General features: G+C 49.4%; 1 protein-coding gene across 1 annotated transcript in view; it reads left to right on the top strand.

The window, feature by feature from the left end:
• Olfml2b (olfactomedin like 2B) overlaps window positions 1–9,867 on the top strand; it is a 38,879-nt gene extending 29,012 nt beyond the window's left edge. The window contains exons 7-8 of the mRNA XM_038349516.1: window positions 8,269–8,445; window positions 8,950–9,867. Of these exons, the coding sequence (XP_038205444.1) occupies window positions 8,269–8,445; window positions 8,950–9,551 (779 nt within the window). The 3' untranslated portion in view covers window positions 9,552–9,867. The remainder of the gene's footprint in view (window positions 1–8,268; window positions 8,446–8,949) is intronic.
• Window positions 9,868–22,892: the final 13,025 nt, after the last annotated feature.

Raw genomic sequence — 22,892 nt, 5'->3', positions numbered from 1 at the left:
ACTGATGAATATCTTGCATATCACCATAGAACCTTCATCTGGCGATGGATGGAGATAGAGACAGAGACCCACATTTGAGCACTGGACTGAGCTCCCAAAGTCCTAATGAGGAGCAGAGGGAGGGAGAACATGAGCAAGGAAGTCAGGACCGCGAGTGGTGCCCCCACCCACTGAGACAGTGGGAGCTCACCAAGGCCTGCTGGACTGGGTCTGAAACCTTTGATCTTAAGGTCATTGGTTTCCAGCCTGGGAGCCTCTGCTCTCATAGACAAGCTAGTGAAAAGCGAACTCCCCCACTGTTTCCAGCCTGGGTCCCATCTCCCAGTCTCTCCCACCTGCCTTGCCAGGTTTTCCACCAATGGACTTTTAAACCAGTGTAACTGCCAATAGGCACTTGTCTGGAGTTCTCTTAGTAGTTCAGCTGGTATGCCCAGAACATATGTGTCCTGACCCCCACTTACTTGGTGACAGAAGCTAGATATTGGGGACACATTCTCTTGGTGCTCAATATTCTGTTTGCCTAGAACTGAGTCTTGCAGACCCTGGCAGCAGATGCTGTTTCTGCCTCTTCTATCTACCCAGAAAAAAAAAAAAACCTTGGGGAGTGATGGATGCAGTGTTTTGTTTGGATGCCAAGGCTAGGACAAGGGAGTGGTCCAGGGAAGGAATTATTTTTCCCTTACTTTTCTGATAGTTTCACGCATATATACAATGCATTATGGTTATATTCACCTTCCATTATTACTGCCCCCCCCCGTTATCCCCTCGTTCTTCTCTCAACCCCATCTTCCTGATTAGTTCCCCTCCCTCAACCATTAGCAGCCAACAGCTCTTCAGGGAAAGGCGGGACCTTGTGGACACCTCCTCTATCCGGGATGGAATGTTGAAGGCTGTGTGTTCATTTTATGTCTGTCCTCCCCATCCTCTGGCTCTTAAATTCTTCCTGCCCTTTCGGTAGTCATTTCTACTCTACTGACCAGTGCCTCCCACTGGCTGCTGTTAGTGTGGATAAGGTTCTGTTCCTAGGATCTTCTCCGCAAACTCCTGACTTTCTGTGCCTGGCTAAGCAAGAACATGATGTGTTGATATCTCCCAGTCACCAGCTAAATAAAAGTCATTTGGCTGGAAGAGGTACAGGGCCACTAAGTTGCTGTTGGCAAGGGTGGACTGCTATTTCGTTTTGTCATTTATTTGGGTTTTTTTTTGGGGGGGGGTGGCAGTTTTGATTTTTTTGCACAGTTTAAGATGTGTTTCTTTTCTCTTTTTCTTTCCCTAAAACAAAACAAAACAAAAAATTTGGCCTCCAGATCATAAATTTTTTTTTTGCCTCAGCTTCCCAAGTACTAAGATTATTTGTTTAGGTTTGTTTTGCTTTTGAGACAGGGTTTTGCCACTGTCCTGGAATGTCGTGAAATTTGCTATGTAGCTCAGGCTGGACTTTGAACGACTCAGAGAGATCTTCCTGCCTCCGCCTCCTAAATGCTGGGAATAAAAGAGTTCGCTACCTTGCCTGACCTTCCCATGTGGTCTTAAAGGCAGTGTAGCCTAGGTTAGCCTCAACCTTCACCTTCTGGTCCTCCAGACACTTTTTGACTTTTGGAATTCTAGGAGTGCATCACCACACCAGAGTTTATGTGGTGCCCAGGATAGAACCCAGGGCTTCATGCATGCGAGCTACATCCCCAGCCTCTAAGGGGAATAGCTTACCCTGGGTTTCTAGACCTGGTTTTGTGATGGCCTAAGATAGCCAGCACTGTCCTCGAGGAAGCTTAAATCTCAGGAAAATTCTTACACAGGTAAGTGGGGATTGTTTTTCTGGACACTGTAGTGTAACTCTATGACAGAGAGAGGGAAGTTCCTGGTGATGTCAAGTGGCAGCCTGGGCTCAGGAGAGACTGAGGACCTAGGAACTCAGTGCCTCTGCTCAGCAGCTCCTGTTGCCGTAGAGAACTAGAATGCTTGGGCTAAATGGCCACAGCCCTGCAGATTCCTAGACGTTATCAGTGCCAAGTCCTGATGTGATTCTTTGCAGGGGCCAGTTAGGGGCAGTGGCGGGGGAGGGAAGGACACAAAGGACAAGCCTATGACAACACCAGCATGCGTTGGTCTGTTTGACTCTATCATGATCTGTAAAGAATGTCTCCCCCACAGAGCACAGAGTCTGAGAAACCCCAGGGCTTGGCCAATCACTCTGGCAGTGCTGTGAGGGGCTGGGCCTGCCTGCCTCAGGTCAGGGAGGCCGCTGCAGGGACACTCAGGGAGAAGGATGCTGATGTAGCCTGGGACTGTGCTTTTCAGTGCCTCCATGGCCCCAAGACTCTTCTTACAGGACAGACAGCAACCTGTCACAGGCTACACGCAAAAGTCTGGTAACTCCTCTATCCCAACCCTCAACTCACAGGGAAATTGACAGCCTCCTAACATAGGCCCTAAAAATATGTCTATAAAGTAAAGTTGTTCTTTAGATGTATACAGACAAAAGTCTAAGGCCTTCAAGGAGGATAAATCCTCTTGTACTTAAAACTACACCCCTCAGTGCCAGGTCATGGGGATCCAGAATGAGCGAGGCATGGTCATTCCCTTAATGGGCTGACCAAAGGAGGAGGCCGGCAGCCAGGGTAACAAACTTGTCTGAAGTAAGCATCAGACATGTCAGAGACCACTGTGGTGGGGCTCCTCCAGGGTCACAGGACAGAGAAAAACCCAAAGCAGAATACAGTAAGAGCCAGGCTTATCAGGGGAGGGAAAGACAACTTGGGTGTTCCAGCATAAACTGACACAGTATAAATTGCTACATATCCATATTAGTTATCTTTCTGTTACTATGATAAGACATCATGACCAAAAACAACATAAGGAAGAAAGAGTGGATTTTGGCTTATGGTTCCAGAGGGCCAGAGTCTCTAATGCCTGGGAAGACATGACAGCATGCAACAGGAGCAGGGAGCTGGCTGGTCACATTTTCTCTCCATCCACGGGCAGCAAAGAGGTTTCACAGAAAGTGAGGCAATTCTCAAAGCCTGCCGCCAGTGACATACTTCTTCCAGAAAATCTGAACCTCCTGAAGGTTCCAAAACTTCTCTGAACAACACACTTGCCTCTGGGAAATGCCTTCCACTCAAATCACCACACCTTAAGGATTTCAAAATGGCAGCTTCAGAACCTTAACACGGAGCAAACCCTCCGAGCAAGAAGCCTTGTTACTGCACAGGCCAGAGGCTCATCAAGACATCCCTGGGCATGGCCCCATCAGGCAGCCTGGCATAAGCAACTAGAAAAGGGTGAGAGACCTCGGGCCAGAAATCTTAGGACTGAGTTCATTCTGAGGTGTCTTTTTCTATGTGTGTTCTTACGTTTGAATGCCTTTGAGTCATTTGCTGTTCAGCTGCTGTTCTGTGGCGATCTGCTGCAGAGATTGTCGCATGCTCAGCCTGGCGGGCTCATTTTAGTGTCTGCTTGCTACCTAGAAGCAGCTGAGTCAAGACTTCTGAATAGAGAGAGATGTTAAGAAGTAAGAATGGTTCCTTGAGGTGATGGCACAAGCCTTTAATCCCAGCACTTGGGAGGCAGAGGCAGGTGGATCTCTGTGAGTTCAAGGCCAGCCTGGTCTACAGAACAAGTTCCAGGACAGTGACAGTCAGGGCTACATAGAGAAACCCTGTCTTAAAAAGACTAATAATAATAATAATAATAACAATAATAATAAAAAATAAAAAGAAGACAAAGTAAGAACAGTGATGCTGGAGGGCTGTGATGTATGTATGATGGGGACTTGAGGCTTCACATGTTAGTTAGAGATGGCCAGTTACTAAGGTCTTAAGCAGATGTGTATTATGGGAATTCAGCTCTTACATAAGGTCGTGGACAGGCAGGCTGGATGGAGGTGAATCAGCAAGAGAGCTGGTGTCACCGGCATGAACCATGCCAGTGGCAGTGAGATCTACACGAAGTCTGTGGTGGAGGGGAAAGGGCTGGGGGGTGAGGAGGAGAGGAGAATGGACGCAACTCACAGACCACTTGAAAAAGCGTGGGCTGAGGAGATGTCAGGATTACCCCAGCTTCTGGCTAGGTTAGTGGGTGTTGCGCTGTGCAAGGAAATACAGGCAGAGTAGAATGCGAAGGTGGGGAGCAAGTGAGGACGCTTGTCAGTAACCAGGAGTGGGGAGGCAGAAGGACACCCAGGGACAGGTGTCAGGGAGGCCATCGGATGCACCATGTTGGAGATGCAGACCGGGCTCTGTGTCTTCAGTAGGAGCTGATGGGAGCAAATGAAACACCTGGGAGGGGAATGGGGGCTGAGAAGTTACATAGGGGGATGGGATGGGGACTGTGCGACAGTCCTGGGATGGGTGGGGGTGCTGCAGATGGCCCTCAAGTACTCATTTGAGCTGACGGTGGCACAGGGGACATAAGTTTGCTGCTCTCCTCATCTAGGCTATGACATGCAAGCAGCTGTATGTACTGAACGGGGAGGGAGTCTTCCTCTCATACCCGGTAAGCTTTGTAGTCAGGGCTGTCTGCTTTGAAGGACAGTGGATGAGCAGCTGGTTTAGAAGAGAAAGTGCTCGTGGATGGTAGTATCTGCCACCGTCATCCATAGTAGGCCTGCTCCGAGGAAGACCAAGAGGGTCACAGATAGAGCTCTCCTCCCCTGGGTCTGTGAAGCACCTGCTACCTCCTGCCTTCTCGCTAAGGCGGTGGTCTGTGCCCATGGGTGGGAGCGTTGAGACTCTATTCGTGACATGCTTCATTGCCGTCACAAAGTACCCGACAAGAAGCAAAGTTAAGGAAAGGAAGGTTTATTCTGGCTCACATTCGAGGGCGCAGTCCGTCATGGGGAGGTGGGGGGTAATGATGGCCAGGTCTTGGGGCAGCTGGTCAAATTGTATTGACAGTCAGAAATCAGGGGGTGATGGACACTGTTTAGCTCACTTCCTCCTTTTTATTTGCCCTAGGGCCCCAGCCCATGGAACAGTTCTGCTCACAGTTAAGGGGATGGTCCCATAATCCCTCACAAGCTTGCCCAAGGCTTGTCTTCTCCATGATTATAGCTCCCCTCAAATTGGCCATATTAACAATCGCAAGAACTGTCCCAGACTCTGAGCATGGTGACATGTCTGGGCCTCGTGGTTTCCTAACTCCCCAGGATCCTGTCTTCAAATGGTTCTGACACCACGCACATCAGTCCTACCTTCCTGCATGGATTCATCCATTCTGTAGGGTTTTCTACAACCCAGTGACATAGGAAAATTTGTCCCGAGGACCCAGGTACCAGCACTGCAGAGCTGCAGGCTGGGATTCCCCTCTTCCTATAGGAGCAGGGACACCTCCCCTTGCTCCAGAAGCTGACCTCATCTGTATCCAGTCCCACCCTACCCATTTGCCATCAGCCTCCTGGCTAAAAACAACAGACATTTATTCTCTAGCAGCTCTGTAGGCTAGAAGTCTCAAATGAGTTTTATAGGACTAAATTCTTGGTGTCAGAAGTCTAGTTCCTTCCAGAGACTCCAGGGGAGAACCTGTGCCTTATTTTTCCAGCATCCACTTGGTGCCAGCATTCCGTGGCCTGCGGCCACATCAGCCCGGTCTGTGTTTCCATCATCACACTGCTCCTCCTCTTCCGTAGCCTGTTTCCTGCTTCACTGCTGTGTGGACAGTTGTGATGGTTTAGAAGCCACTTAGATAATCCCTGACAATCCCAAGATTTTTGATCCAGTCACACCAAGTCCTTTTTGCCATAGAAGGTCACATCCGTGAGCCTGAAGGGTTAGAGCGTGGACATCTCGGAAGGCCGGTCTTGGTTTATTTCTTTTTAAGTTGCTGTAATAGAGTACTCCAACAAAAGCAGCTTACTGGAAAAGGAGCTTATTTCAGCTTACAGCTCAAGGTCACTTTTATGGAGGGGAAACCAAGGCAGCAAGAGCTCAAATCACACATGACTGTCACACATCCGCAGTCAGGAAGCAGAGAGTAATGTCTGCGTGGTGCAGCGCTACCCACTGGGGTCAGGACGTCCCTCTTTGACACCATCACCAAATTCCCCAGTGGCATGCCCAGAGGCTCGTCACCCACACGAGTCCATACTATGCGAAGGCGACAGCGAACACTAACAGTCACGGGGCCGTCACTCTGCTGGCCCTCTCTTGTCAGGGTGGACTCTCCAGGTGCTTTTGCTGTGTGCTGTGAAAAAGTCAAGGCTCTATGCCGTCATGGGGGCAACATAGACATTGGAGTTAGTGGCAGGGCCAAAATGCAGGCCGTTGGCTCCAAAGCCAGGCACGTTGACAGTCCCACCTTAAGGCCCTGCCACTGAACACCTCAAGGCTAAGATGCAACCCTACCTACCGGTGTTTGGTTATCCCCAGGAAATGAAGAATCCATCTTGGCTTCCAGAGCCGTTGGCAACTTAATATGTGGTGAGAGATGGGCATGGCTGGAGCAACTGTGACAGTAACACCTTCTCTCACATGGCATTTGTGGGCTTCAGGGCATGGCTGGCAGAGAATTGGTCAAGGAAGGAGGTACATGAGTTCAGGCTGCCTGGGGATGGCACGAGAGGGCTCACCTCAGTGCGGGGGAGTGTGGCTTCTCCACTGGCAGCCACAGCCCCGCTTAACGCCAGGAAATGAGATATTTTCCATCTGACTGCTGCCAGGCCCGGCTGGAGACTTCTGTTTTATTGTCTTGAACAAATGAGCTCAGGCCTGAGGGAATGAGGCTGGTGGGTGGTTTCTGCTGTTTGTCAAATGGAGACAGCGTCTCTCCCCACTCTGTCAGAGTTGAACCCGATAAACCCCACTCGGAGATGCCTACAGCCAACCATCTGCAACTCACTGTGAGGCTGGCCTGGAAAACACTGTTCAACCCAGTTCTACCCTATGTCTGCCCCGAGCGGGGGGGCCAAGGCACAACTGCCCTTTCCTGCCCTGCTAGCCACAGGCCTTGCATTCCTCCTGCCTCAGATCACTGGGACACAGATTTCATGCAACAGACTGGAATGGGGGCTCCTGGAACTTAGAGAACCCTGAATCCAAAATTATTTTTGCCCTATCTTATTTTTGTCCCAAGTGGCCAGAGCCAGTCATTCTCACCACTATCGTTCCCCAGGGCCACTGGTCTTGATGGCAGGTAGGATGGTGTCTGATGATGCCCATCTTCGGTTATGCTCTTTCCCCAGAGCCCATGCACACGGGGCAGACAAGTGCGTGCTCTGGGAGTTGCACATGACTTTAGTATTATTCAAGCTGATATTCCGTAATGTCACATATCCAGCATTTCACATTTTCAATTTAGTCTAGAGTCCTAAATAGTTCTAGTGGCCTGTAAGGACCTTTGCTGGATACTGGGCCATTCCAAGGCCACTTGGAGGGGTCCTGCTGAATTCCTGCTCCACTGAGGAAGACCGGAGCTTTAAAAGGGGGGCCCACAACTAAAGCTGGTGGGGTGTCCTGTCCATCCAGCTCCCCAGCAGGAATTCCAGACAGCCTGTTGCTGGTGAGGATATAGATTATGGACCTAATAACAGTTCCCTGCGGACATGATGGCCCACTGTCCAGTCAGAGCCTCGCTGGGCTGCGGGGCACAGCTGGGGGCTCCTGACTATGAGAGTCCTTTCTTTTCACACTTCTCTCTGTTCCCAAGTATCTGGCTATCTGCTGGCGCCTGTGGTGTGCCAGATGCTTGGTGTTCTGAGTTCTGAGAACGCAGTAAAAGCCACAGCCCTTGGTGTGTATGCTCTTGTTGGGGTGGATTAGAGGAAGGAGAGAGTGGGGGGTGGGGACATGTAGAGAAGGCACACCCTGGCCTGGTGATCACCCAGCCGTAGAGTACTTGCCTAGCGTGCATGAAACCCTGTGTTCAGTCCCCGCTAACTAAAACATATACTCTCACACAGGCACAGGCGTATCCTGTAATAGAGGTATGTTTTTGGTACTGTGGTAGCAGGGATCAACAGAACAGGACAGAATGGCTTTCTGGGAGATGGTATATTATCCAAAAATGTCTTCATCTCTTTGCCTGTTAAAGAATAGGATCACAAAGACAGAGGCAGGGTGGCATCACAGTGGCCCACCATGATGACTGCGGGTAGCTTTGTGGGAGCAGATGGTAGACTACACACTGGGAGTACCATCGGATGATGCTGAGATGCCTGGTTCCTCGGGACCACAGAGGCTGCCAAGAGGACAGCTGGAGGGAGCAGCAGAACTGAAGGGGCAGGGAGGACATCTTTAGATAACTTTAACCCTTCCGTCATCTCTTCTCCATTAGGAAGGTGCAAGGACACCCTCTCCACAATCACGGGGCCCACCACCCAGAATACATATGGACGGAATGAAGGGGCCTGGATGAAGGACCCCCTAGCCAAGGATGACAGGATTTATGTAACCAACTATTACTATGGCAACACACTGGTGGAGTTCCGAAATCTGGAGAACTTCAAACAAGGTTTGTGGCTCAGCTCTGATGTGGTAATGCCTCCCAGCCACATTTCCCCTCTTCTCATTGTGGCATAGTGAGGGTACGCAAGAAGCAGAACATCCTCTATGGACTGGAAAAGAGGGCATTTCCTGAAGGGGTGGTTGCCTCTTTGACTCTCTCTCCCTCTCTCTCTGCCCTCTTGGCTCTGTCCCTCACCTTCCCAGCTCCTGGGATATGGAAGACCTTAAGCTAGGATAGAAAACATCCTCTCTTCCCCTTGGCCCTCAACAGTTTACAAATCTCAGTTGGATAGATGAGTGTGGGACCCTTGGGACACTCAGCAAGAGGCGAGTGGGATTGCTGTTGCTGTGTCACAGCTGAGGACGCTGGGTGAGAACAGCCAGCAATCTGCCATTCGGCACTAGAGAGTAGTAGTGCCAAGACACAAACCCAGGTGTACAGACCCCGGTCCATAGCTGGTCCATCCCAGGCAGCTCTTCCCTGAAGCTTCCCACCTTCTTGCCAACACAGGTCGCTGGAGCAATTCCTACAAGCTTCCGTACAGCTGGATCGGCACGGGTCACGTGGTGTACAACGGTGCCTTTTACTACAACCGGGCCTTCACCCGAAACATCATCAAGTATGACCTGAAGCAGCGCTACGTAGCTGCCTGGGCCATGCTCCATGACGTGGCCTATGAGGAGGCCACACCCTGGCGGTGGCAGGGCCACTCGGATGTGGACTTTGCTGTGGATGAGAATGGCCTGTGGCTCATTTATCCCGCTCTGGATGATGAAGGCTTCAGCCAGGAGGTCATTGTCCTGAGCAAGCTCAATGCCGTGGACCTGAGCACACAGAAGGAGACCACCTGGCGCACTGGGCTCAGGAGGAATTTCTATGGCAACTGCTTCGTCATCTGTGGGGTGCTGTATGCCGTGGACAGCTATAACCAACGGAACGCCAACATCTCCTATGCTTTTGACACCCACACCAACACGCAGATTGTTCCCAGGCTGCTGTTTGAGAATGAGTATTCCTACACCACCCAGATAGACTACAACCCGAAGGACCGCCTCCTCTATGCCTGGGACAATGGCCACCAGGTCACCTACCACGTCATCTTCGCCTACTGACACGCCTGACCCCACAAAGAGAAGCGCAGAGGGGCCACTAGCACCTTGTGTGTGTCTGTGTGCATGTCTGTGTGTGCGAGTGTGCAGGTGGGTGTGTGTTTTTAAAATATATATTATTTTGTATAATATTACAAATGTAAAGTGACAGTTTGGATCTTATTTTTTTTTATATGGATTGTAGATCAATCCATACGTGTATGTGCTGGTCTCATCCTCTACAATTTATATTTTTGTGCAAACGAACTTCTCCTTTTGACCAGTAACCTACCTTCCTTCGTGCTCAAACCTCTAACTCCTGAGCACAAGGTGAAGGGTTTCTTCCTCTGGGTCTTGGAGCCAGACTGTGCCAGGAGCAGGAGTGGAGGGCTCAAGAAAGAAGTGCTAAGTGGCGGGATATTTTTAATGTATTAGAGAAGTTCTTAAAACTCAAGAAAAAATGTTTTTTTTTTTAATAAAGGAGAAGTTTTAAAATCCTTTCCCAGGTCATTTTTGTTTAACAGAGATGCATTTCACTAGGTGTCAGCCTCCTGCTCCTGCAGGAGACAGGTCTGCTGCTCCATAGAAGTGGAGGTGTTCTTTCAGCCTAGTGACACACACCTGAAATCCCAGGAAGGCGGCAAGTTCAAGGCCACGTGGGCTACGGCAGAGTGAATTCCAGACCTACTTAGGCAACTTACCACGCTTCTGTCTGGAAAAAAAGAGAAGAAGAAAAAGAAAGAGTATTCTGTTGCCAGACTGACCTAAATCTAAGTTGAGGTGCAAGACACTCCCTCTCCCATCGTTGGTGTGGTGGTAATGTGAGCTCTTTCTTCTCTTCTTTTCTTGTCTCCCTGCCCTCTTCTTTTCCCTCCCTGATGCCCCCCTTCTGACATCTGATAGCCTCACACTCACAATCCTCCTGTCTCACCCTCCCAATCACTCTGATCACAAGCACAAGCCCACACACACAGCACCAGCAACCCAGCCTCTGGCCTGAAGATAGTTACTGTTGAAAATACAAAGCTGAGTGTGACCGTCCGCAGCCTTCCTTAAGAAGCCTTCCCCCAGTCAGCCAATCCCCCAGACAGCTGTCTCCTCTTCTCCCCCAATCTTATCATCCCAAATGTGCCCCCAGAGGGGACATTTCTTACAGAAACCAGGTTCCTAAGGGGCAAGGAGAACTGCAGAGCCCCCTAGTTCAAACAGCCCCACGCGGGACCTGCAGCCCATAGTGTAATTCTCCCAAGGCACAGGCACCCGGAAAAATGTGGGGAAAGGTGTGGGAGGAAGCAGAGGTGATAAGGCCGGGAGAGAATGACGTCATGTCGCCACACAAGGCCCACTGTCCGTCCCACTCTCTCTGGAGAACCACGGCTGCCCATATGTCCTTATGGGCCTCAGCCTCCTAGCCATGCCCACCCCTCGTTGCTGCTCTAGTCTTCCTGTGTGGCTTCCCAGTCTGCCCCTCCACTTGACTCTCCGGCTTCCTGGCACCGACCACAACGAACAGGTTTTTACCATCCTTTAACGCTATCCCTTGTCAGGCTCCAAGTCCAATTTCTCAGATGATTCTAGATTTTATCAAGTGGGCAATTAACACTCACCACCTTAAATGATACATTATAAATAAGTACAGCGAAAGTTGTTTTAAGACAAATTTGTGAGTTAGTGTCCATAATTTTTATTTGTAGTGTTCTCTTGTAGACCTTGTGCCCAGGGATCTGTACACGTTTCTCAGATGGAGAGGAGTTTCAAATGGAGAAAGTGTGAGAAATCCTATCGTGATGGGTGTGGAAGAGTAAAGCAGAAAAGAGACAGAGGAAGAAGGAAGGGAGGAGCTTAAGCCTAGACTACCTGTGGCCCAGATGGTTCCAGAGATTCTGAGGTCACTCGGTGAGGTTGGTGGCATTCTGCTGCTACTGCTTGGTCAATGCATGGGAACAGCATGGGTGACTGCATATGCCTCCTTCCCATCTGCTCCCAACTTGTGAGGAGGGATGTTGGGTGCTTGTGTCTGAGACCTGGCTCCCTGCTTGGCCCTTATGTGAGTTTGCGTAAGCCCCTTAACCACTCTTGAGTCCCGTTGTTTCTAAAACACGGGCCTGACTTTGTCTGCAAGGAAGGTAGACTGTGAAATACTCAAGGAGGGTAAAGTACAGGTGTGAAAAACATTAGCCGTCAGGCTGGGATTGGGGCTCAGTGGGAGGCTTGCTTGCCCAGAGCACAGGAAGTCCTGGGTTCCGTCCCCAGTACAACATAAACAAGAGTTAGGTGTGATTACAGTGCACACGTGTAATCACAGCTCTACGGAAGGGAAGGCAGAAGGATTGTTCAAGGTCGTCCTCGACTCCAGAACGAGTTCAAAACCAGACCAGATAGACGAGACCTTGCCTCGAGAACAGCAGCAACAAACACTGGCCGCTATTGCCATCTAAAGATAAATTCCTTATCTTGACTTCCCAAGCCAGCCCCTCCTTCGAATTTCCTTGATGTTCTCCTGGTCTCCAGGGACACAAGCAAAAGGCCCTCTTTATTCTTTTATCTCCTTGAGTCTCCACAGCAGCACTTAGGAGGACAGTAGCTTGTCGGACAAATCCTAACCCCAGTGTGTGTTGGCTGTGTAATCTTATGATCTGAAACAAGACATTGAGATTCTCTGAGTCCCATTTTTCTCCTGTTAAAAATGTCAGTAATGGTTGTCTTAGAGGACTGTTTGGATACCTAACAAAACAGCTAAAGCATAAGAAAAAATAAATAAGTACTTAGTTTTAGCTTTTATTATGAAAATAATTCCAAAAAGTAGAAACCAGGGCGCTGAGGAGATGGCTCAGTGGGTAAAGTACATGCACGGCAGGAGGACCTGAATTTGTGTTCCCTACATCCACATAAAACACGGAACATGGAGGTGCCTGCTTGTTATCCTACTGCTGGGGAGTGGAGACCGGCATCCTAGGGGCCCGATGGCCAGAATTGGCTGGCTCTGGTTTCAGTGAGAGACTTTGTCTTAGAAAGCAAGGTGGAGAGTGACTGATGAGGACACCTGACATCATTCTCTGCCCCCCACAGAGAGAGACACACATAGACACACACACACAGACACACAGGCACAGACATACACACAGATATACCTACACAGACACAGGCTTATACAAACACACAGACACAGACATACACATAGATATACACACAGAGACAGACACACACACCGACATACACACAGACATACATACACAGACAGACACACAGTCACAGACATACACACAGATACACTCACAGTCACAGACATACACAGATACACAGATGCACACAGATACACACAGACACACACACAGTCACAGACATACACACAGATACACACAGACACACACGCACAAAGAAAGATACAAACACCAGCCACCACAAAATAGAAAGTATAAGGAATCCCCATATTTGTACGTCCAAGTTGTCATAATCATCAGCCTTGATTTCCTTGATTTCCCTTTCTGCGCATACACTCTAAACTGAAGTCAGCTCACCATTTTACACCAGCATTCTGTACACATCTCTGACAGGAAGAGATACTTTTCTACACTGACTTCCACTTAACAAGTTTAAGGTGGTTCTTTGAGATCATTACCACTGGCCCACACTTAATTTCCCAGTGGTCTGAGACATCTTGTACTATTGGGGGTGGGGGGGGGGGTGGAAAATTTGGCCCACACATTGAACTTAGGGCTCGTAGCTTAAGTCTTTCTTCTCTTACTAATTTTTTTATTTGGGGCTAATTTTAGACTTCCAGAAAAGTTACAAAATCAGTAGAGATTTCCTGCATACCATTTACCCAATTTCCCGCAACGTTAACACTTTACCCAATCCCGGTCTCTGACAAAACTAAAATTGACTGCAAGCTCCTTGCGCTCAGCGTGGTCAAGACTCCCTCCCCGCCTTCCGTCACGCTATGGCCTGGCTGAAGAGACTGCTGTTTTCTGCGGGAATGCCTCTTTCCGCTCACTCTCTCCCACCACTCAACTTAGTTGTCTCGCCTCTACTTTCCCTTTAAAGATGAGGTTGGGCTGCAGAGATGGTTCAGCCAGCATCCACATGGTGGCTCACAACCATCCATGACGCTGTGGTGCATAGACATACATAGGGGCAAAATACTCAAATACGTAAAAGACAAATAAATCTAAATACTTAAAAAAAAATAAAGATGAAGTCTAAAGATTCAGTTAGCGCCAGGCGGTGGTGGTGCACACCTTTTATCCCAGCACTCGGGAGGCAGAGGCAGGTGGATCTCTATGAGTTCGAGGCCAGCCTGGTCTACAAGAGCTAGTTCCAGGACAGGTTCCAAAACCACAGAGAACCCCTGTCTAGGAAAAAAAAAAGATTCAGTTAGTTAATTTCCATTCTCCCCTTGCTCACCCGCCACGCTGGGATGCTATCTGCAGACACACCCTCTCAGGTCCACCTGTCTCTTGTGGGCCCTCCCAGATTTGCTGCTGACAGACAGACCTGGCTTTGATTGTGTGGATGGCCACCAGGCCACTATTTATCCTGATCGATATCCCACAATTTATTTGATGACTTTATTTATTTATTTATTGCTCCCGTAGGAGAGTTTAGATGAGTTCGGTGAGTCTTTGAAAACTCTCAGGTCAGCCGGGCGGTGGTGGCGCAGGCCTTTAATCCCAACACTTGGGAGGCAGAGGCAGACAAATCTCTGTGAGTTCGAGGCCAACCTGGTCTACAAGAGCTAGTTCCAGGATAGGCTCCAGCTGCAGAGAATCCCTGATTCACAAAAAAAAAAAAAGAAAGAAAGAAAGAAAAAAGAAAACTCTCAGGTCACACAAATGACAGCAGCAACATACAGATTCATGTGAGTAACATATGGTGTGTGTGTGTGTGTGTGTGTGTGTGTGTGTGTGTGTGTGTATGAAGGGGTTTCACTATGGACTCCAGGCTGTCCTAGAATTTGTGATCTTCCTCCCTCAACCTCCTAAGTGCTGAGATTTCTTGCTGTGCACCACCGTGCCACGCTGGAAAACCAGTTTTTTATAATCAAAACATCAAGTGGCTGGAGAGATGGCTGGGCTGTTAAAAGTACTGGCTGCTCTCCCAACGACCCAGGTTCAATTCTTAACCCCCACACGGTGGCTTCCAACCATTTGCAATTTCAGTTCCAGGGAATTTGATGTCCCTTTCCATACTGCAGTCAACAGGCATGTGTGTGATACACAGAGCTATGTGTAGGCAAAACACCAATATCCATAAAATAAAAATAAAATTTTAAATAAGTTTAAAAAGAAAAGAGTTGCAAAACCAAACACTGAACTTGATTTTAGTTTGCCACCCCAGCCACTACTCCACTTGGGCTGCTGTGGGCAGGAGTCTTTGAATTGGGGAGGAGGTCATTGCCACACAAGAGAACAGGGTGGTGGGGAAGTGGTAGGAGAGATGGAACGAGGAAGGGGGGATAGAAGGAGGAGGCCAAGTGAAATGGTGGGAGAGCATTGCCTGCCTGTCTGGCTCCTGAGGTCTGGGTCTCTGAGACGTTTGAGAAACTCTCCCGAACATTTCTGTGGTGCTCAGAAGAGTTCCCTACAATTTAGTTGGATGTTCTGCCATTTTCTCTTCCTGTGACTAGCCTCTATTATAGCTGGCCATTCTCCTTTCCTGAAGGCGGAGAAATCTCATGCTTTCTCCTCTGCCCCTCCAAATGGTCTACTTGGACAGGACCTAGGATGACCTCATCCATGACCACATCCGGCCCACAGAAAATTCTCACACATTATTTATCCTGACAAAGTCTGGGAGTGCAGGCTCATCCCAGCTAAGGAATTACTGCTGAGAAGTAGTCCTTTGGTCCGTCTTCCCATCTTAGTTTACCCAAATGGGTGTCAGCTGTTGGTCCACTGTGTTTCTCCCCAAACTACAAGAGCGCGGATTAAGTGTCCCCAGATGTGTGTTTAAAGCCACCCTCCCACAGCCTTGCATAAAGAGGAGGCATACCCAACCCAGAAAGACAGCAGGACCCAGCAGAGCAATTTCCAAAGGAATCCTTCAAACATTCTCTTAAAACCTCGCTCCAACGCAGAATGCTATTATGATCTTAAAGTCAGTAAAGAGTTTAAAAGTTTCTGGACTGCTCCCTGCTGAGTCCTGGCCATGGATTGGCTCAAGCTTGGGGATCCATCCTCTGGAATGTGAGGCAGGCTTGGTTGAAACTCATCTTGGTATCCTAGGCTACTTCCCCAGTTCCCTGTAGTCAGGACACTTTCGCAGCCCCTGTGGCCTGTCTTCCTTGACGCTTGGGCTGTCTGTAACGTCTTATCCAAGTGAAGTCATGTCCACTCCCCCAGGCACAGCAAAGATTGTCCTAAGTATGAGCTCAGCAATGACTGTGCTTGCCTTTCATCATGGTTGGCAACAGGTAGTCCCTGCAAAGGGTGATTCTCTCATCCAGACTGAGAAGTGGCTCTTCTCAGCACCGGGTCTAACTTATAACACCTGTACATGAGAGATCCGTCGCACGAATGAGGAGTTGATTTAGACCACGCAATATGCAAAGTCAAATTAAAGATGCCACTAAGTGGACCCTGACTGAAGACACGGGGCTTCCTGCAGTAAGTGTTCAGGGTTTTCATCAATGCTCCACCAGTCAGGCAGATGATAATGTGGCCATGTTGAGAATTAGGGAAACTGAGGCTCAAGGAGGGTCGACTCTGGATACACTGAGAAGGGGATCCCTATAGGAGTCCACAGTCTCTACCCCAGGAACTACAACATTCACCCCTCACTGTCAAGGCCTGAGGGTGACCAACTGCCTCTTCAGGAAGTCCAGAGAAATAGAACTATACCCTGTAGTCCAACTAGTAAAGAGACATGCAGGAAATGAGGCCACGTGGGGTTTCACAGAGCCCAGTATTAGTATTAGAAGAGCAGGAGGTGTCAGTTCTACTTTCTGAAGATTGTGTCCTGGGTAATTTGGAGATGAACTTAGCTCTCCCGACCACAGTTTTCTCCGGCTTCCCATGAGCACCCCAACACTGGATCCTCCTCCCTATATGCTTCATTAACAGCTCCCCAACTTTTGTAAAATCGCAAATGGGAACCCATAAAGGTCTGGGGCTGTGACTTTCTAAGAAGCCAGCACAGAATCAATCATTTGCTTTTTGAGGGCACTCTCATATTCTACACAGACTTTTATTAGCCTCGTATCTTTAGAAGTCCTTGGTTACAAGCCACAAAAATAGTTTCTTGCTTTCTTAAGCCAAAAGGAATTTATTGGAAAAACCCTGAGAAGTTCATAGTCTCGGAGGCAAATGTGGAAAATCAGATCATGGGAAAGACAGAACGGGGCAACTCTGGACAGCAGAACTCTGTGACTTGTCTCCTGAAGATGGTGCCTTCACAGGAGACTCTGATTCAGATACCTACAGCTCCCCAGGACTATCAAAGATTCAGATTTCTACAAGAGTATCTGATTATGGGTTTGGATGCTAGCCCTGCCTCATACCAAGGGTGGGTTCTGACTGACAGCCCCACCTTCATCATGCAAGTTAGGAAAAGAGCAACTCCTCTAGGAAGGGCTGCTGAACAGAAAACAAAACAAATCAAAACAAAACCAGATGTCCACTATAAACATTATATTTAATAGCAACCTCCACTAATACATTCAAAGTGTGCCTCAATTTTCCAAAGTTCATGTCATACAGAGTTCTCTTTCCATATTAGCTTCTGGAAAACTGAAGCCCCGTTGGAAACGTGGGATTTTTATGGTATCCACACTGACCTTGCCTCTCTACCAGGTCTATTTTATGTTTTCAATGTTTCTTTTCTTTCTAGATAGCCGTGTTGGAGGATATGTGTGCATGTGTGTGCTTGTGTACATTTGTGTGTGCATACGTGTGCATCTGCTTCTGGAGTAAGTCCAAACATAAATGAGCAGATTATCCATGACTCTTCAGGAATGTGTGATGCTGTAGGATGCAGCTTGTCTCTATTGAGGGTTTTCCCATTGGAAGTCTGGAAACCAATGGTTACAAAGATGTCATGGCACAGTGTCCACACAGTGCTCAATTGTTGGTGCTTTCCCAGAGTCACCGAATGTAAACAAGCTATATCAAACTTTGCTGCATAGTCCTCCTGTGTGGGGACCCCAGTGTGACCGATTGTGACACGTGTGGCACGGCCAGGACAACGAGAGTGAGCGGGAAAGAATCCAAGAACAAAGGCTGGTTGGCTAAGGCAACGTGGGGCAAGGCTCCACTCCGGGGTTACTTTCCAAGTGACCTCAGCTGAGCTCTCTTTCTGGAGGAGATGGTCTGGCCTGAGAGCACCAAGGAAAATCTGGCAGTGCCTAGGGGAGTTAGAGAGTGGCCAACAGCCACGAGAGCCAAGAATGGGCTGGAGAACTCTGGTGAATTTCCCAGAGTCCCACGGCAGCCAGCTCTTGACTGAAGCAAGGCTGAGGTTGTAGATAAAGACACTAGGTCTGCCCGCTGCCCTCCGGAGAACCCCAGCTCCACCCTCTGACCTCTGATAAGCTGGCATTCCGCCTGTGAGCCTGGAGAGACCTGGGGGGGGTGGGGTACACTTCACATGGATCCTGGTTGCAGAGGGCAGTTCCCCACCCACTCTGTCCGGCTCAAACAGAAGGCAGCAGTCAGAAGGCTACAGCAGGCAGGCTCTCACTGGCATCCCTGCCCACTGCTCTTGACGTGGTCCCACACGGCAAAACAAGGAGCCTCTTCCAGTTCTCTCCGCGTGAGTGCCCACGGCTGTGTCCTGTTCTAGCTCAACCCCCTGATTGGTCCAACACCCGTGTTCATGCTCAGCGCATGGACTGCTCATGCCCATCCCTTGTCTAGTTAGCCATGGCTAGGAGAAATCCTTTGGGATCACAGAAGAGCTCAGTAAATATTAATTTAATTGAGTTGTTAGTTCTGGCCTTTTCCTTTAGCTTAAAAGTCACTGAAAGAACCCTCAAAGCCTTCATGGGCCCAGATGGATAGGGATTCCTGGACCCCAGGGCCATAGAGCTCAATATTCTGAGGAGAGGGGATGTGTTTGGACCACTGGTGAAAAGCAGTTGTCTGTGCTGGGGTTCCCCAGAGGTATATAACTTATGGAATGGGGAATTTATTCGATGGCTGTGGTTCAGCTAGTCAGCAATGAAAGGGCCCAGAATCCAATAGTTGTTCAGTCATGAGGCGCCGTGTCTTAGCTAGTCTCCAGTGTACACTGGAATCCTGAAGAAGTAGGTTCTAATGCCAGTGAAGTAACGGACTCCCGTTGTTAAGAATGAGAGAATAAGAGCAAGCTGGAGAGAAAGAGGGGGGGGGATATTTTGAGATTCTTTCTTCCATGTCCTCATATAGGCTGCCAGCAGAAGGTGTAGCCCAGATTAAAAGTGGATTTTCCCACCTCCAAAGATCTGGATTAGAAGTGGGTCTTTCCTCTTCAAATGATTTAATTAATAAAAAAAAAAAATCCCTCACAGGTGTGCCCAGTGATTTGGTATCTCTTTGCCTTTGAAAGGACTTTTCCAAGCGGATGCCTATGCAGCACCCCTAGGACCCTTGAGCATAACTCTGGAAACAGATCTAGGCTCAAGGAGCCACCTGAGCCCTTTAAGATTGTTTAAGACCAGTTTTTGCACTGACACGACAGACTGGATGTAAGGCCTTATCTATTAGCCATTTTGACTCTTCCCTGGGCACTACAGGCCTTTGCCCTTGAGGTACCCTGGCCCCTGAGGGAGCTTGCTTGCCTTTGCTCAGCTGTCTTTCCCAGTCAACAAGAACTGAATTTTTCCCCTTCCCTCGAGGCGACATCCAAACCACCCTTCCACAGGAAGACCCCATCTTCCCCTGTGACCTGCCCCGCCTCCAAATCTGTCCAGCTGTCTTAACATATGCTGTATCAGGACACTTCAAGGCCTCTCATTCTCATTTACTCCTTAGCCTGGTTGTTTCTGGAAAACATTTCTTGTCCCTGTCAGAGCTCAGCAAGGACTGTAGTAGATAAATGTGCTGGTGGCCACCAGAAAATTCTGATTCTGATCAGACAATAGGACCTTTACATTAAAAAAAATACTTATTCATGTATTTGTGGGCACACACACTATACTATGTGTGTGCTATAATACACACATGTGGGGGTCAGGACAACTTGTGGGTATCACTTCTCTCCTTCCCCCATAAGGATCCCAGGGACTGAATTCACTGAATTCAGATCCTCAGGCTGATGGCCACACCATTACCCTTTGAGTCGCTCAGCCCTCTCAGTAGCCCCTGATACCCCCCAGGCTTATTCCACCCTTCTAGCCCTCATTACTGACTGAGGAATTCCTCTCTGCCTCCACATACCCAGCGCCATGCTGACCCCTCCACCTCACAATGGCCGCTTCTGTTGTTGGGGGCTGCTTTCTTCCACGATGCACTTTCAGAACAGAAAGGACCTTCACAGGGATGCCCTTTTGGTCATAGCATTCCTGCAGGACAGACCATCCCACCCTCTGTGGCTCTGCCGGAGACACGGTCTTGACTCGGAGGGGCCATGGCCCCTATTCCTTTCTTCTCTCTTAAAATCTTAGAGCAAGTGACTGCTTCTGGCTCCCAGGCCTTGCTGCCTTTTGACCTCTGAGGAAGGCAGTCTACCTTTGTGTCTGTGACACCCAAGCCAGTGGTCAAGATGGATAGGAGGCTGCAGAGAAAGCTGGGAAGCCTGCCAGGAACTGAACCTCTCTCCCATAGGAAACTGCTGACTGGAATACAGGGGCCCCCAAGGCAGCTCCTGGCAACAAGCCTCAAAGACTTGTAATGTGAATCTCAAGAGCGTCCCAACACAGCTCCCAGGCCAGGCCAGCAGTTGGGTGTGGCCTGAGCAACAGGGCTGAGGGACTATACCCAAGAGGAGTGACACTGGCTGGCAGATACTCGAAACATTGGATGCTGGGCTACCAAGAAGGCCGCGTGCTTCCCTGAGTGTCTCTCCTGAGCCTCCCAGGGAAACAACTTCAAAAGGTGGGGGCAGAACCGGGTGGGGCGTCTGTGTCATGCCTGTATCCTGCCTCGCTCCAGCTAGTCTCACTAGTGAAGGTGGGACCTCCCTGCCTGTGCCAAGGCACACTGAAAGTCAGAGTCTTCTTCCAACCCCCATCTGACACAGTTGGCCTTTCTATTTTGTAGTGGCTTGTCACAGCAGGCGGGTTATATGCACATCCCCTGATGAGAAAGTCTCTTGATGCTGCACACAGTCACTGTAAAATCTTTGCTCCAAGAATTTAAGAGTTCGCATAACTTTTCTTGGTTGTAAGATTTTTCTTTTCTTTTTTTCCCTCTGACTCAATTTTTGGATGGGTCTCCCCTGAGAAGTCACTAGGGTGTGATATAAGAACCAGACAGGTGCCAAGGTTGGGTCTGAGCTGTTTTTCTGCACCCCAATAAACATACATGGGAGCTGAGGTTGAAGCTGGCCTGTCTGACCCTTAGGCGCCATTCCTAGGCCACTCTCTCCCCAAGAGAGTTCCAAGAGGGAGGGTTTGGCCTCCTGACTCAAGGCATGGAGTCCTCTCCCAGGGGCAGGAGGAGGAGGGAAGGGAATGAAGGCATTGCTGACTCTTTTTCTCTGGAGGACCAATCTGACCAGAAGCCGCATGCTAAGCCTCTAACCCCCAGGAAGCCTTCCAACTCCCAGGAGTCCAAGATCTGGAGGGCTTGGACACCTACCATGCTTGATGTTTCTCTCCGAGTGCGGTTTCAAGCAGGACGTCTCAGGAACCGCATCTGGAGGAGAGCAGGTTGTCAGGGTGTCTCCTTCCTGGATTCAGACCCCAAGCCCTGGATGCTTGCTGACTTGGCTGAGCCTGTGCACCTGGTGAAGGACCTCGTCCTGACTCCTGTCACTTCGGTTGGGAACTCAGCCACCTGGGACAGCAGGAGGCCATGTGACCCAACAAAAGAAGTGGATCGCTCTACTTTCTCTTAGTTTATCTGTCCTGGTGTTGCTTCAGGCTCACCTGTCCCTCACACCAACCCACGCCTCCTGCTCTCTTCCTGTCTGTGTGGACCTGGGAGCAGATCTCACTTTCCTTCCTCTCTCTCTCTCTCTCTCTCTCTCTCTCTCTCTCTCTCTCTCTCTCTCTCCTGGACCTCCCTGCCCCCACTCTGCCCTCTTCTTTTTCTCCTTCTCCTGGTCCTGTTTCCTCTCCTTCCAAGAACATGCCATTTCACCAAAAGTTCCATTTGCAGCCATGGTTATTTTCATGTTTCCCATTCTAACATCACCGAGGAATGCCTGACGTCATCTCCATGAGCAAATCCAATAGCCAGCCGCCCCACTTGCTCTCTCCGTTCTTTACGAGAATTTGCTCAGTCTGGACTCTGATTATTGAAACACAGCTTTCTCTGTGTGTCCCTGGAACCCTGCTCTCCCCTCAGTGTCTTGCAATGTTTTGCTTCACAACAACAGATGTAGGTCTCAAAAGACAGCTCATTGCTTCCCAGACTCTTCTACATCTATATTAGAATCACCTAGGGAAATGTAACATTCCTGTACTCACACCTTACAGCAATTAAGTCAGAACATCTGGGTGTGGGAGCCAGCCTCCAACAGACTCTCCATGATTCCAACCAACAGCAAAGATTGGGGGAACTGCCAATATGTAGAGAACCGTGCTGAAGGGAGCAGAGCCTGCAGCTGACTGGATAGACTCTACAGACCTTGGGGGACCATGAAGAGAGAGAGGAAGGCGTAGGACCCCTTCCAGGTACACCTGAGCTCTCCCAGCCTGTGTCTCAGGGAGGGCCGATCATCAGTCTGAGAGGCATCCTTCTTCCTCAGCAGAGGGTGTGATTTCGAACAAGGTGCCTCAGAAGCCCTATTTTCAGGAGTCATGGATCCAAAGGAGAGCCCGGAGTCAGGGTGTCTCCTTTTGGGATGCAGCCCCTGAGCCCTGGATGCTTGCTGACTTGGCTGAGCCTGTGCACCTGGTGAAGGACCTCGTCCTGGCTCCTGTCAGTCATTTCAGCTGGGAATGCAGCCACCTGGGGCAGCAGGAGGCCATGTGACCCAGCAAAGGGTGGGAAACCGAATGTTCACAATGATCTCTGTCAACTTTCAAAGTGGCAGTCACAAGAAGAGAAAGATGGACGCTGCACTTGGGGTACCAGTGGCAGAGCCTGGATGTCCTTAGCTCCAGCTGCTTGGACAGGCATCTTCATAGAGGGCTCTCAGACACCTATGTGGATCCTTCTAGAGGCCTGCTTAAACAGATTACTGGGCCTAGCCAGCCTCAGGGTCTGTCTTGGTTACTTTCTGTTGCTGTGATAAGGTGGTGTTTAATTTGGAGCTTATGGTTTTAGAGGGTTTGGAGTCCAT

Source organism: Arvicola amphibius, chromosome 12, assembly GCF_903992535.2.
Source record: "Arvicola amphibius chromosome 12, mArvAmp1.2, whole genome shotgun sequence".
In the NCBI taxonomy this organism is placed as follows: Eukaryota; Metazoa; Chordata; class Mammalia; order Rodentia; family Cricetidae; genus Arvicola; species Arvicola amphibius.
This window is presented reverse-complemented; position numbering and strand designations above follow the sequence as displayed.